This window comes from Physeter macrocephalus, chromosome 16 (assembly GCF_002837175.3).
Source record: "Physeter macrocephalus isolate SW-GA chromosome 16, ASM283717v5, whole genome shotgun sequence".
Taxonomy (NCBI): domain Eukaryota; kingdom Metazoa; phylum Chordata; class Mammalia; order Artiodactyla; family Physeteridae; genus Physeter; species Physeter macrocephalus.
In genome coordinates, this window is record NC_041229.1 from 10,896,479 (window position 1) to 10,910,484 (window position 14,006).

The 14,006-nt window shown below is 40.4% G+C and overlaps 1 protein-coding gene across 1 annotated transcript; it reads right to left on the bottom strand.

Annotated features, from left to right (window-relative positions):
- Positions 1 to 3,569: 3,569 nt before the first annotated feature.
- Positions 3,570 to 3,991, bottom strand: LOC112066894 (adrenodoxin, mitochondrial-like). Its single transcript, XM_055091738.1, has one exon. The coding sequence runs from the start codon at positions 3,927 to 3,929 to the stop codon at positions 3,570 to 3,572; it is 360 nt and encodes a 119-aa protein (XP_054947713.1). The 5' UTR covers positions 3,930 to 3,991.
- Positions 3,992 to 14,006: the final 10,015 nt, after the last annotated feature.

The window sequence follows — 14,006 nt, forward strand, 5'->3', positions numbered from 1 at the left end:
GGTTCTGTGTTAGTCCAGCAGTTTGGACTCATCACTCCCACCACAGGAGCTCAGGCCTGACCCCTGGCCTGGCCACCAAGATCCTGCAAGCCACGCAGTGCAGCAAAAGAAAAGAAAAAACAAGTAGCAATACAATAACAATGAATAAAAAATAAAATAAAATTAGAAAAATAGAAAATGTATTAGGAAAAATTAAAATATAAATGAAATAACTACAACTGCAACAAGATGAAATACAACCACAACAGAAAAAAATTAAAAAAGGGGTGGGGAACAAGCAGAAAGAAGCAGAATAATAACAAAGTATAACGAATAAAATAAAATTAGAAAAATAAAAAATTATTAGAAAAAATAAATATATAAATGAGTCAGCAACAACAAGGTAAAACAGAACCACAACCTGGTCACTTGGGGGCTCCACCCATCCCCTTAGGTGTCCGTGGTCCCCCACCAGTGCTTGGTAGATGCCCTAGTTGAGCAGAGACGTGAACTCCATGTCCTCCTAGTCTACCATCTTGACTCTGCCCCTCCCCTCTGATTCTTTCAATATTTTCTTTGTCTTTGATTTTTTTTGCATTTTGAATATGATATGCCTAGGTGTAGATTTTTGGTGTCATTGTTGTATTTATCATGGTTGGTGTTGTCTGAGCTTCCTGGACCTGTGTTGTGTATTTTGAAAAATTGTTGGCCAGTGTTACTTCGATTATTTTTTCTTTCTTTCTCCCTCCCTCCCTTCCTCCCTCCCTCCCTCCCTTCCTCCCTTCCTCCCTTCCTCCCTTCCTCCCTTCCTCCCTTCCTCCCTTCCTCCCTTCCTCCCTTCCTTCCTTTCTTCCTTCTCCCTCTGGTATTCTCATTACACTTATGACACATTTTGTAATTGTCCCACAATTCTTGGATTTTTTTTCCATTTTTTTCTTTTTTTTCTCTTTCCATTTTAATTTTTGAAGTTTGAAGTACTGACATATCTTCAAGTTCACTGATTCTTTCCTCAGCCATGCTGATGAGACTATAAAGGCATTCTTCATTTCTACTACAGTGTTTTTAATTTCTACTATTTCCCTTTGAGTTCATTAGAGTTCCCATCACTCTCTGTTTACATTACCCATCTGTTCTTGCTATACTGTATTTTGAATCTTCTAGGCCTTGCCTCTTCCACATTTAAAACCAAGGAAGTTAAACAATTCTTCTTCTTGCAATAAAAATCATGGTTCTTGCAATAAAAATCATGGCTTTCAAATCTGTTTCCTATTTTAGATCTACCCAAATTTACATAAGAGCTCCAAAGTGAGGAATTTAACTCTTTCTTGGGTATCAGCTCTACCTAAAGGCAGCAGTATAGCAAGTTTTGATGATGCTTGAATCATTAGAGGATGGTGAAGATAACAGACTTCAATTTTAAAATATCCTCCTACTATGTTTTGCTTCTTAAGGGGTTTGTAAAACCTGGAACGCAGAACTCGCACTGCACTGACCCAGCTGAGAAGCAAGATAGCCCTGACCAATGCTGGGAAGATGAGACAGAAGGAGCACCTCCCCTCCAATCCTGGGCATTACTTACAGCTTATTTACCCATTTACTTGGCCAATCGATTTATACCCTGGTGGTCATAATACATAAAAGGGAAGCCAGACATAACCCACTTCACTCCAAAAAGGCCCAGAAAAACAAAAAACAGAGAAATTTGATATTGTACTTGGGATTGAGGAAAACTAATTGATTTGACAGCTAAGCTAAAACTCCTAAGGGAAAAATCAGTATAGAACAAAATAATCTCGTCTGTAATTTTGTATGCTGTTCCCCCTAGTATGTCGATGGTATATCAATGTCATCTGTTTTAGATGGGAATGTTACCAACTATAATGCTTCTGTTGATATTTCAAAAAGATTCTAATCTCACTGCAGTAATAGCTTCTGTCATTCCTAGCAACATATATGCCATAACATTCTTTTTTTTTTTCCAAACTGAAAAAATAACTTTTATACAAAACAATTATAGGATATATGCTCCACTTAATAAGTTTAGTAGGTTTTATTTAAGTAATACAATTAAACGTCATTAATAAGAAGCTCTCTTAATTTGAAATCTGAGGCAATTAGACTAAAGTTTAGAGTTTTAAGCTGGATGTCATCATTAAAGTGCTCTGGAAAGGAGAATTTAGGGAATCCATGCAAGAATACGAGGAGAATATGGAAGCTAACTAAGAGGTCAGATTGTTTTGAAGTACTCTAAAAGTGGAACACTCTCCACAAAGAAGGCACTCGATGGTTATCAAGTGTCAAAAGAACATTAGAAGCCCTGACTTCTTCCTTAATCACTTTATACATGTTAATTAGTTTAAAAGTATTCTATTTGGCAAACTGGTCAGTTTAGTTGAAGCAAATGATTTGTGCATACATATATTTTCTTTTCCTAATAAAAGGTGAGCTCCCTGAGGGCATTCCTGATCGTGTTCATCTCTGTACCCCAATGGACGTAACACAACGCTGTAGGTCCAACACCATACTTGACAAATATTTGTGCAAATGCTCAAACTGCACAGATATACCTGAAGCTAACTCAACTTTATAATTCACTTTTAACTATTTTTTTCTGCCCTTCCCCACCATTAGTCCAAACTAATGTTTTATTATACTTCCAAGAGCATACTTTGTACCCCTTTATTATCATTTACCAGTGTATTCACAGTAAAGTACAAAGGTCTGCCATGCACAGACAGTGATCTGAGGTGCTTGAGCCCACCCCCCCACCCAGGACCGTGCCCATCGTGCTCAGTGCACACTATGAGGCTCTGTCCTCACCGAGGGGAATGCAGCCCACTCGCTTCCTTCTGCAGCTCAGGACAGAGAAAACCGAATCCATAAGATGTCCATTCTGTCACAGGCGTTATTTTTAAAAGATTACAAAGACAGGCCATTCTGATTAGGATAAAAAAATAAAGACATGTAATTTTTAGTTTATTCCTCCAGTGCAGTCAGAACTGACACCAAACATCTTTGACAGCACTCCATTACCTGTGCTCAGATGTACACTTTTCACTGAATCAAAATTTTGAAATATTGACTTATAAGGTCATAACTATCTTTGAAATTAATCAGCTTACTGAGCAATTAAATACACATCCATACACATTCACATTTAACTACAGTTATAACTATGATATTCCTAATTTCTCCACTTTCGATCTCAACACATAACTTGTAATAACAAGATACAGTTCTAGTACTGAACTCCTAATTTGTTGTATGGCCCTAGACAAGCCATTTTACATCTCTGCCTCCACCACATCGACCACAGATAATGATACCTATGACATTTATTATCTCAACCTGGTATTTTTCAATTCCACTTCCTACTCCCAGCTTTGCATTGCACACATAATCAATAAGGTAATGAAGCAACAGACTTTGGGGCACAGAGCTAATTAAATGTTCAAAGAAGAGAAACATGGTGTCACTTATTCTTTATAGGTGAGAATATAACACTAACACATCCTGAATTTTAATATTTCACTTAGCATACTCTAGTTAAAATTCTTCGAAAAAACAAAGCTGAAACCTATTCAATAGTTTCACTTATAAATTTTAAAGAATGTTCCATACTCACCAAAACCATCAATATCTAGATTATTTTCAACCACAACATCTAGTAGAGTGTCACCAACTTTTCCTTTGCTTGTTAATGTTTCACCATCACGGTTTATAAAGTGGACTGTTATTTTATCTTCTGAGCTGCTCCGCCCGCGCGCCGACACGCTCAGCGTCCGCGTCGCCACAGCTGCGCCGTCGCCCAGGCCCGGCCTGGCGCTCCCACCCTGCCCCCGGCTCCCCCGGAGGCCGCCGGCTCCCGCGCGGGGTCCGGCGAGGGGCAGCCACCGGCCGGCTGCGTCGCCGAGGGTGGCGGAGGCGACACGCAGGAGACGAGCGGCCATAGCCGGTCGGATAACTACGGGAGGCGACGCAGGCCGCACGGCAGCGGCCACGAGGGGGAGGCTGCAAGACTGGGGGCGGGCTGACGCTGCGCCTGCCTGACGCCCGGGGTACCGGCGAGGGCCTGCTCAGTGCATCGCCAAGCCATAACATTCTTGGTTGCATTGACAGAAATATTAATGTGCTCAGATTTTATATTATTCAGACCACTGTATGTCTCTTTCTTAGTGTTCGGTTGCTTTTGCTTTATACACAGCGTTGGAGCCTGACTGCCCAATCCAAGTGCATTAGGTGTTATTCATGAGAAGCATCAGTCTTCTCATCTCGGTGTGATTTGGGGCTTCTCTAGCAGAAAACCTTTCTACAATTCTATGGATTTCCTCTTTAAGCATTATACTTTCCCGTGTTCTGTAACTCAAATGAACTTGCTATATTCCTTGATCCTCATCTTCATTTTCTTCCCTTAGAGTTATTGCCTCTCAGGTTGGAATGGATTTATGGTCCATGCATCAATCTGACGTTTGAAACTTTCATGCACCTTCTCTGCCAAATTCCTACTCTGTTCTTAAACTCATTGCCTTCCACTTCTGTCTTCTAGTTCTCTCTTTGCTAATATTATTACATAGACCTTACATGAGCAGATATATTTCAATGTAGTTTTTACTTTTTACTCTAGTTTCACTTTTTGGTGTCACTTAGAACAATCCAAATCTTTCTTCTACTCCATAACCCTTCAGATATTTAAAATAGCTACCAGGAGCATTTACTTCTCTGGGCTAAATATCCCTAGTTCCTTCTATAGTTAATTATAGAATGTAGTTTTGACTTGCCTTATCATCTAGTTGGTGACTCACTATGCATTTGAGTTATACACCCACAACATTTTGGAAGGGATATTAGGAAATTTCTCCACTTTGGCATCAGAACCCAGACTGGAATGATTAAGAGTATATGGCTATCTCTAACATTTTTAAATTTAAATGGAGCTTTAGAAAAGTAAAAAAAAATAATAAGATTTAAAAAGATAGGGGTTAAATGGGATCCACTAATACATACAGTAGAATAAAATCTCACACCATTTGCTATAAATTTGATAATGAACATTTTTTAGATGTCATTTGTTGTGATGATCAAACCCAGTCAGTCTGGAACCCAGTCAGCACCGTGGGAGTGGTCTCGGAGGCTTGGAGAATTATCTAGGAGATTCCCTAGTGGTTTCAGAATGTCCTGAGTGGAGATTGGGTCGAGGGTGGTGGGGGAGGGCAATAAGGTTAGAAAGAGAAACTAGAGGATTTGTCTTGAAACTGCATAGTTTATTATATTTTTACCTACATTGTATATGACGGAATAGTTACTGTAATAAGGTTCTCTAAAGATACTTTTGGTCACACTTCGCCTAAGATTAAGAAATTACCCATTGTCCATATCAAAGATTCTTATTTTTTATTTAGGGTAGCTTTAGAAAGTGATGGAGATTCTGGGAAGGTAAAAGCTAATCTCCCACCAAGACATTGGAGCCACCATTACTCTGATTCCTCATATTGTTACTTTTGTCTTAGGCAATTCTGCATTGGGTGTACACTGATTATAAAAAATATGCAAAATGCCATCAATCCCTCTGAAGCAGTTGCTTAACATTTACTTGAAATAGCAAGACCTACAGTGGGTGTAGAGAAATACTTCCGATACGCCCTGTGAAGTGTCTGCTACCAATTACTTTTTATTCTGGAAATGATTTGTTCTCCCTAAGTGCTTCTGCATTTTACTGTCTCCGTGTCTCTCGGTCTCTTCCTCAGATGCCTCTATGTTCTATCTGTATTGTGTTTCCAGAAGGAAAGAATATTCTGTTCATTTTAGTTCACAATTGGTCATTTCCAGGCCAAAGAAAAAAGTGCTCCCATCAGAGTAACATTTATCCCAAAACACTTTTAAACATTCTTCCTGGCTACAGCTGTTCACGATTTTACTCTCTAATCCTTCCAGGCCCATTAATCCTAAGACTGCACATGTGATGCTTTTAAAGTGTGGTATCTAGAACAAAATCCAATACCACAGGTGAGGTCTGATCCTAGCTTTCTCTTAGCGTGAAAGTCATGTAGATTACAGTTGGGGAGCTATTTTGGACTTGAGACACTGATGACAGATTGCTTTTATTAAACACCCTCTGTAAATAGAACATTACGTTCAGCCTTGGAGCATCAACAAACTTATAGACAGCCTTGGAGAAGGCAGAGAATCTTCCCTTAAGAACTGCCATGTACAACAAAGCTGAAAACCAAGCTGCCACTTGCTGCTAATCATAAAGCCATCATCAAGTGAACTCCCACTTACTGGTATTTGCGCAGCCGTTGAACCATGAGAGATCTAGGCTCATAATGACAAGATTTAGGCTGCAATACTTATTTGATGCATTTCATGTAGACACCTCTTTGGGGGCAGTTTAGGAGTACAAACATTTTCTTAGGGCCTTCAATGTGTCAGCACTACCTCACTGAATTTTCAGAATGAGTCTCTAAATTTGGATTGTTGTTCCTGTTTTGTAAATAAGGAAACTGAGTCTCAAAGAAAGGTCAAGCAGCGTGCATTTGAATAACTGGCAGGGCCAGGCTTAAAACTCAGATATTTTACTCCAAAGCCCAAGCGCTTTCACTAAAACATGCTTCCCAGGAGGTTGCCTGTGGGCAAAGTGAAAATTATGTTCTAGATATTTAGCATTAGCAGACATATGAAAGGACAAAAAGACATAATACGAGTAACCGACAGTGGAAACTGTTCATAATTCTTAATTGTTGCAATGATTCTAAACTGAAATGTGTTAGATTTTACCGTATTATTACTCAACAGGTATTAACCAGTTATTTTAGGTATATATCGCCCTGTGGTCGTTGGTATATACTCTCTTCCGTGTATCTTATATAAACTTTGGTGACTTCACAGGCAGTGCTGCATCATTAATGCATGTAAATTCAGTAGGCATTTTTTCCACCATTCATTCTGCCCTAGAAATTCTTATTTCTTGTACCAAAGTGGAGGATCCCTTTGCCGTTTTCAGCGTCGACAGGTTGCTGAGGCAGAGCCTTTACCCTAATAGACTTTTCAAGCAGATAGAAAGCTTTGATGCAAAGATATCTATAAATGTGCAAGGAATCATAGACATTAGAGCCAGACGGGACTTTTAATGTTTTCTACTCAAGCATCCCATTTTTATCCATAAGGGAACTAAGACCCAGAGAGGCCTATAAATAGAATGTTCTAATAACACCTACCCTATGTAGGAGGTTGTTCATTTTCCAAATATGACACTCTGAAGAGTAAAAGGAGTGCTAACCGAATGGGATGCTGGCAAGTGGGCCCTGTCCCAGGCAAGCCAGGATCTATAGTTACTCTAACCTCTTTGAACTTTTTAAATCATGAAATAAGATGGCATATGTGAAAACACTTGGATTACTACCTGGTGCATACATGGAAAGTGCAAATAAATTTTGCACTGAATCTGAAGTCCAGTTGCCTAGGAAATCAGTGGAAGAGCTGGGAGTTAGGCATATGTTTTCTAACTTCTAAAGTCGATAGTACCAAGTGAAACAAATGAAAACATAAAGTGACAACTAATCATCAGGTTTTGTTTCTGTTTAGCTTAATTTTTGTTTCTGTTTTGTATCTAACATAGCAAAACTTCCTGTCATCTTTTCCCCATTTTATAGTTTGACCACATTATCCAGTGGCTTCAAGATAGAAACACATTAGTAAACAGCTGTGCAGACTAATAAATCCTGCCGGAAGGAAGGAAAAGATAAAGGAAGGCAGGGTGGGGAGGACGGATGAGGAAGAGGGATGGTGAGAGCAGTTGTTTCTGAAGATATTAGATGCTGTGGAATCTGTACCCAGATAAGATGCTACACATTTTATATGGAATTTCTTAAAAATGAAACTAGATTGAGTACAGATTTTTAGCTTAAAAGCAACCGATTTACAACTGCCCCATTCTACTGCCATTTCACTGTGTAAAAGTTGTTACTACATCTTTGTTTCATTCCAATATTTATTTAGTACAGTCGGCTTTCCGAGCCCTTGAATTCATTCCTTCTCCACTTTTGCCATAAGAATAACTGCAGTTCATTCCTCAATTTATGGCAGACCACAAAGTGAGTGATCTGGTACTGCTTTCTCCAGTGTTAAGTTATGAGTGCCCAAGAGTAGTTAAAAAGTAGTACCTATATAAACTGATTTTTCTAGGTTATGTCATTTGGAAGTTCCATGTTTTATCCTATCTCTAAAGAGGCATAGAAACATTCACTTCTCTGCTTCCAAATCCAAGATATTGGTTCCCTCCAAGATATTTCTGGTTGAAATCTTGTCCCTGGAAAGGCAGAACATGAACCACTTCTATTCCTTGCCATTTGTCCAATGGCAATGAGGAGGTGAAACTTCAAATGTTTTCTAGGCTGTGAAATCTGGCCCTTCTGTTTTGACCTTTTCATTATTCCTTGTTCTGACTGACTGGTCATTGCCAGCCCCTTCTGCAGGTTGGTTGTGTTCTAAGGACTGGAAGAGAAGAATCGCCACCTAATCAACATACCAACTATTGAAAAGGGCAAAAACAGCTGCTCTTCTCTATAGCCACCTCCAGTGTACACACGTCAACTTACACAGAAACTGGCCCCACTTTAGAAACATCCTGTTCTAGTTTTGGTGCAATTAAAAAAAATAAGGAGTTTGAATAATACTGATTATTTCACTCTAGCAAACTAAAGTGGAAAACACTACCCTCTGCCACATCATGAGATTATAAAGCTCGTGAACGGCTCTGACTATGTCTAATTTATAATCAACTCTGGATTTTTTTTCAAGTATAACTCTAAGATTTTTTTCCAGTAGAATTTTCAAATAAGATTTCCCCCTAATGACTGATTTTTCCTACCTTCAGTTTGAGAATTTTATTCCTAAATCGAGTTTTCTTTTTCTTCTGTCTTGAATTATATCTTCAGTTTTACATTTTCTCCCAAGTACAAGCAAGAATAATGCTAGAAAGTAAGCAGTTAAAGTGCAAATGTCTTTTATTTTCACAGTGCTGTACATTTTGCAAAACATAGTGTTTTAGTCAGCATAGGATAGTTTAAGTAGCAGTAACAAATTAATCCCCAAATCTCAGTTCTTAACACAGTAATGCCTTATTTCTTGTCACATGATATATCCAATGTGGGTTAGCTGGGCGCTGGGTTCTACATTAGCTCACAAGTCACAGGCTGATGAAAACACCGTCATCTTAACACATGCCTTTGGAGTTTGCTGTGCCAGCCTTAGAGGACATTTATTCTTCTGTGTTTTGGCCTAAGTTGAAAATGCATCATTTCTGCTCGTAGCACCTTGGCCAGAATCTGTCACATTGCCCACCTGGGGGGAAAATATGGGTGATCACCTGGATATTCCATAAGCAAAAGATGTCTCTGCCACACACTTTTATGTCAATGTCTTCACTTAAGCCTAATAACCTTGAAAGGTTGATACTCTAGCTACTACCAACAATCTGGCAACTATGTATCATTTCCCAACTGTGTGTTCGGAATGAACTCTCAGAGCCACGTTTTCCTCATCTGGAAACTGAGGCTCAGAGATGGTGGCGTGTCAGTTTGGGTCATCGCAGAGTTATATGCCATGGTGGAGGTAGAAGCAGATGAGATCTAGGGGGTAGCTTCCATGAAACATAGAGGGAAGAGAGAGCCAGGAGTAGGCACAGGAAGCCTTCAGACCAGAGCGGAGGTCTGACACCTGTGAAAGGACAGAGGGTGGGAAGGGCCAGCCTCAGGCTGCGGAGCGGCTCTGCCGATCTCAGCCAGCCCCGAGGCAGCCCCAAAGGAAAGATTGACAGGAGAGGAATCTCGCAGTGGGCAGAAATGGCCAGGCCCTAGGACCCATGCCACGCTTAGTCATCAGCTGGGAACCCATATTCTTGGCTCTAACACTGAGGCGGACCCCCAAAGGCACTGCCGCTGGAGGTTGTCAGCTGGCTGCATTCCTCACAGCAGGTTTTCTGTTGACAGACTGCCACAGATAGCTATTCTGAGAGCAACAGGTGAGCTGAGAGACATACTCGGGGTTCCTGGTGCCAAGGCTGCCTGGCGTTCTAGCAAAGCACTGAGAGCTACAGCAGAACTTTGAGTATAATTATTCTATTATTAACTGGATAAAGAACCTTCAGAAAAAAGAATAGTAATGGGGGCGGATATTAAGGACAAGAAGTCAGGAGATCACTGTTCTAGCTTCACTTCTGCCATGAACTGGCTGTGTGACCTCCAGCTCTGTCACTGAACTCATTGAGCCTTTATTCTCTTGTCGAAGTTAGACGATTGGACTAGATCAGTGGTTCTTAAACGTTGCTGTGTTTCATAATCACCCAGAGGGCTCGTAAAAACACAGATCTCTGCTCCCACACCCAGAGTTAATGTTCTGAGAAATCTTGAGTGAGGCTGGAGATTGGCCTTTCTAACAAGTTCCCAGGCACTGCTGCTGGTTGGGAGCCCGTACTTTGAGGAACACTGGACTAGATGCTCTCCGATGTCATTTCAAACTCATAAATACTATGTGCTTGTGATTTAGCTACATGACTTTAAAATGATCACTGCTGCAGTTATTTATATCCATCTCTTCATGCTCCATTATAAACTAATATAAATGTTGCCTGTATTACTATCTGTGTAATACCTGTATAGATAATGTATCATTAAATAAAGATATCTAATGATTTCTTACCATGTGATGGATATTGTGCTAAATACAAAGAAAATATCCTTTACATTTGAGTTAAAATACTAATAGAAGAACCATCATCATCATCATCGATAACATGTATTGAATACACACAATGTCCTAGACTCTGTGCTAGCTCCCTGGGTCTGTTACCTCATTAATATGAGTACATGATTAAACACGATGTTAGGAGAGCTATAAGGAAGGAGCAACGACTTCACAGCACAGAGATAGAGCACAGTAGGCTTTGGTGCATATAGATGAGGTGGGGGATGAAGAAGCAGTGCAAGGAGTCATGTGAGCAATCTGGCAGCCATGTGCAGATGGCATATACCATCTGGGGAGTGGAGAGTGTTTGAAGTCTTAGCCTAGACTGAAGGTGTTTTGGGGGTGAGGAGGGAATGCTGTTTGTGTGAGTGGGGGAAAGGAGTAGAATAAATTCAGACATGCATTTCAATTCTGTGAATCCCACATATTTGACAACCATGGCCTAGAGCAGTCTACTACACCGCCTGGTAGGTAAGTAAACACTGGTAGACAATTTTACTGGAGGGAAAAGAAGAGAGAAGTGAAGAATGGAGGACCTGTCTCAGTTCTGCTAAAGCGTCAGCTGTGTAGCCTTGAGCAAGTCACTGAGCTCTCTCAGCATCCTGTTCTCATCTCTACATGAATGTAGTGCTCACTGTGCCTATCTTAAAGGATAGTGAGTATAAAGTGAGAGCACATTGTTCATCACAAAGCTCTGTGCATCAGTATGACATTATAAGCAAGCATCATTATTAATAAGCTGTCTTGTATTTTTAGATTTTTCAAAACATTTCCAGCTTTCTGGTTTGGTAACAAGTTTCACTCTCTCCCCCAAAGACCAGAACTCCTATGGAGAATGGTCTGGCATCTATCCAGTTGTCTGTGGGATGTCATGCACACCTGGCAGCTTTAGGAATGTGGAAAGGGAATCCTCTGTCTCATGACCTGACATCCTAGGAGCTCTCCCATCTACAAGAGGTAGGTTGTCCTCTACTGGCTAAAAGCAAATAGGAGACTCCCAGAGAGTTGATCCATGTGATGTTCTGTGGTGTAGGACAATAAAAAGGTGACATGAACGGAATGGAAAATCAAGACATGGCTGGCCAAAACATGTTGTAATTAATATATCCCAGGAGCTCAATTGTTTTCTTTCTCTGGCTGGAGCCTAAAGGAACAAAGGAAGGAAGGGGAGAATCCAATCCAATTAAAGAAAATGCAGCTCAGGTTAAGGTCAAGGCTGTTGCTCTAGGGATCTTTCATTAACCACTTGAAGGCAGGTTCAGAATGGGTTAACATAAGCCTTGACCTCTGGCATTAGGAATATATTGTCAAGGGAAAATCAGATTCTTAGCCAGAGAAAAGGCAGGAAACTTTGTCTACACTTCAATTTACAGATGCATATAGAGTTGATATTTGGAAAATCGAGTGTGTCCATGAGGAAAGTGCTGTGGAAGCTGGTTATATTGGTATACTTTGCTTTTATGGGTTATCATTCCCTTTAAGCAGATGGATAAATTAAATTTGAAGGCATCCAAAGACTGGATTATAGGAAATAATTCAAAATTCAGAGGGGCCTATTCTCAAAGAGTAGATAATATCAAATATTTATATTTGGCTTTAGAGTTTTATCCTAACTCATTTTCAGCATATTTGCCTATGTGTTAGTATTTTTGTTGGAATGAATATTAAAACAGACCAACATCCTCTGTGTTCTCAACACCTAGAGTGGAGCGAAGGTGGTTGAGAATTCTGCTTTGGACACATAAAGTGTGAGATGACTAATAGACATCCAAGGGGAAGTGTGGAGTATATGAAAAACCTTAAAAGCCATCCCTTCAGCACGCAATTGTCTCCTGAGCTAGAGTCCTACAGTCTTAACCATGAAAGGTCTAGACATTTCCACATCTCTCCTTGGATGTTCTATCATCACAGCAAACCCAGTGTATCTGAAACAAAACTCATTTTCCTCCTCAACATGTTGACTTTATTTTTGCCATTCCTGTTTCTGCTGTGGATTTCATCATTTTCCAAGTCACCAAGCTTCTAAACCTCACAGGTAGTCTAGGTTCCTCCCTCTCCCTTTCTACCCAGATCAACCATAAAGTTCCATCAAGCATAGCTTTGTAATGACCATCCTATAATCCCTTCTCTTTCCACTTCATCTGTTATTACTCTGGTTTAGTCCAACATCCCCAGGATTCCTTTACATCTAGAAAACAGCCATCTTGACTACAGACTCTCTCAGCCTTCAGTTTCATTCTTTGTATTGCTTCCATATTGATCTTTCAAAAATAATCCTTTGCAGGTGTCGTCTTTCAACTCAAAACTATTTTTTTAAATTTATTTACGTTATTTATTTATTTATAGCTGTGTTGGGTCTTCGTTGCTGCGCATGGGCTTTCTCTAGTTGCGGCGAGCGAGGGCTACTCTTTGTTGCGGTGCACAGGATTCTCACTGCGGTGGCTTTTTTTGTCGCAGAGCACGGGATCTAGGCGTGTGGGCTTCAGTACTTGTGGCATGCAGGCTCAGCAGTTGTGGCGCACGGGCTTAGTTGCTCCGCAGCATGTGGGATCTTCCTGGACCAGGGCTTGAACCCGTGTCCCCTGCATTGGCAGGCGGATTCTTAACCACTGCGCCACCAGGGAAGCCCCTCAAAACTATTTCTTGACTCACAATTTGTGGTAGAGACTGTTAGATGACTCCCAGTGTCCACCAATCCATTCATTATTTCTTAGAAACAAAACCCTAGACAATGTGCTCAGCTCAGAAACCCACCTTTCCCAGGATCCCTTGCAGTTACATTCCATCATGTGACCAAGTTCTGCCCCATGAGATGTAAACAGCAGGCTGTGGATCTTTCGAGTTGTTTCCTTCAAAAGGAGCAATTTCTTCATCCTCATTTCCGATGCTGGAATGTGACCATATTGCTGGAACTCCAGCAAGTGTCCTGAATCCTACGATAATCTTCCAGGGTGGAAGTTAGCTCTGAAGGTGGCTAAACAGAAAGATAGAAGGAGACCGAGACTCTGATGACTTCGTGGAGCTGTCATACCAACCCTGGACTGTCTAATTCTGTACTGTTTTTATTTACATGGACAAATAAACGTTTATATATTTCACCCACTATCCTGAGGGTATGTTACTTACAGGTGAATGCAAATGTGGACCAAGATACCATTACCTCCAGGATACAGGGAGTTTTTGCAGTGAATTTTTTTTTAACATCTTTATTGGAGTATAATTGCTTTACAATGGTGTGTTAATTTCTGCTTTATAACAAAGTGAATCAGTTATACATATACATATGT

Coding starts and splice junctions, on each gene's coding strand:
- LOC112066894 (XM_055091738.1), bottom strand. CDS start 3,929: ATGGCCGCTCGTCTCCTGCGTGTCGCCTCCGCCACCCTCGGCGACGCA.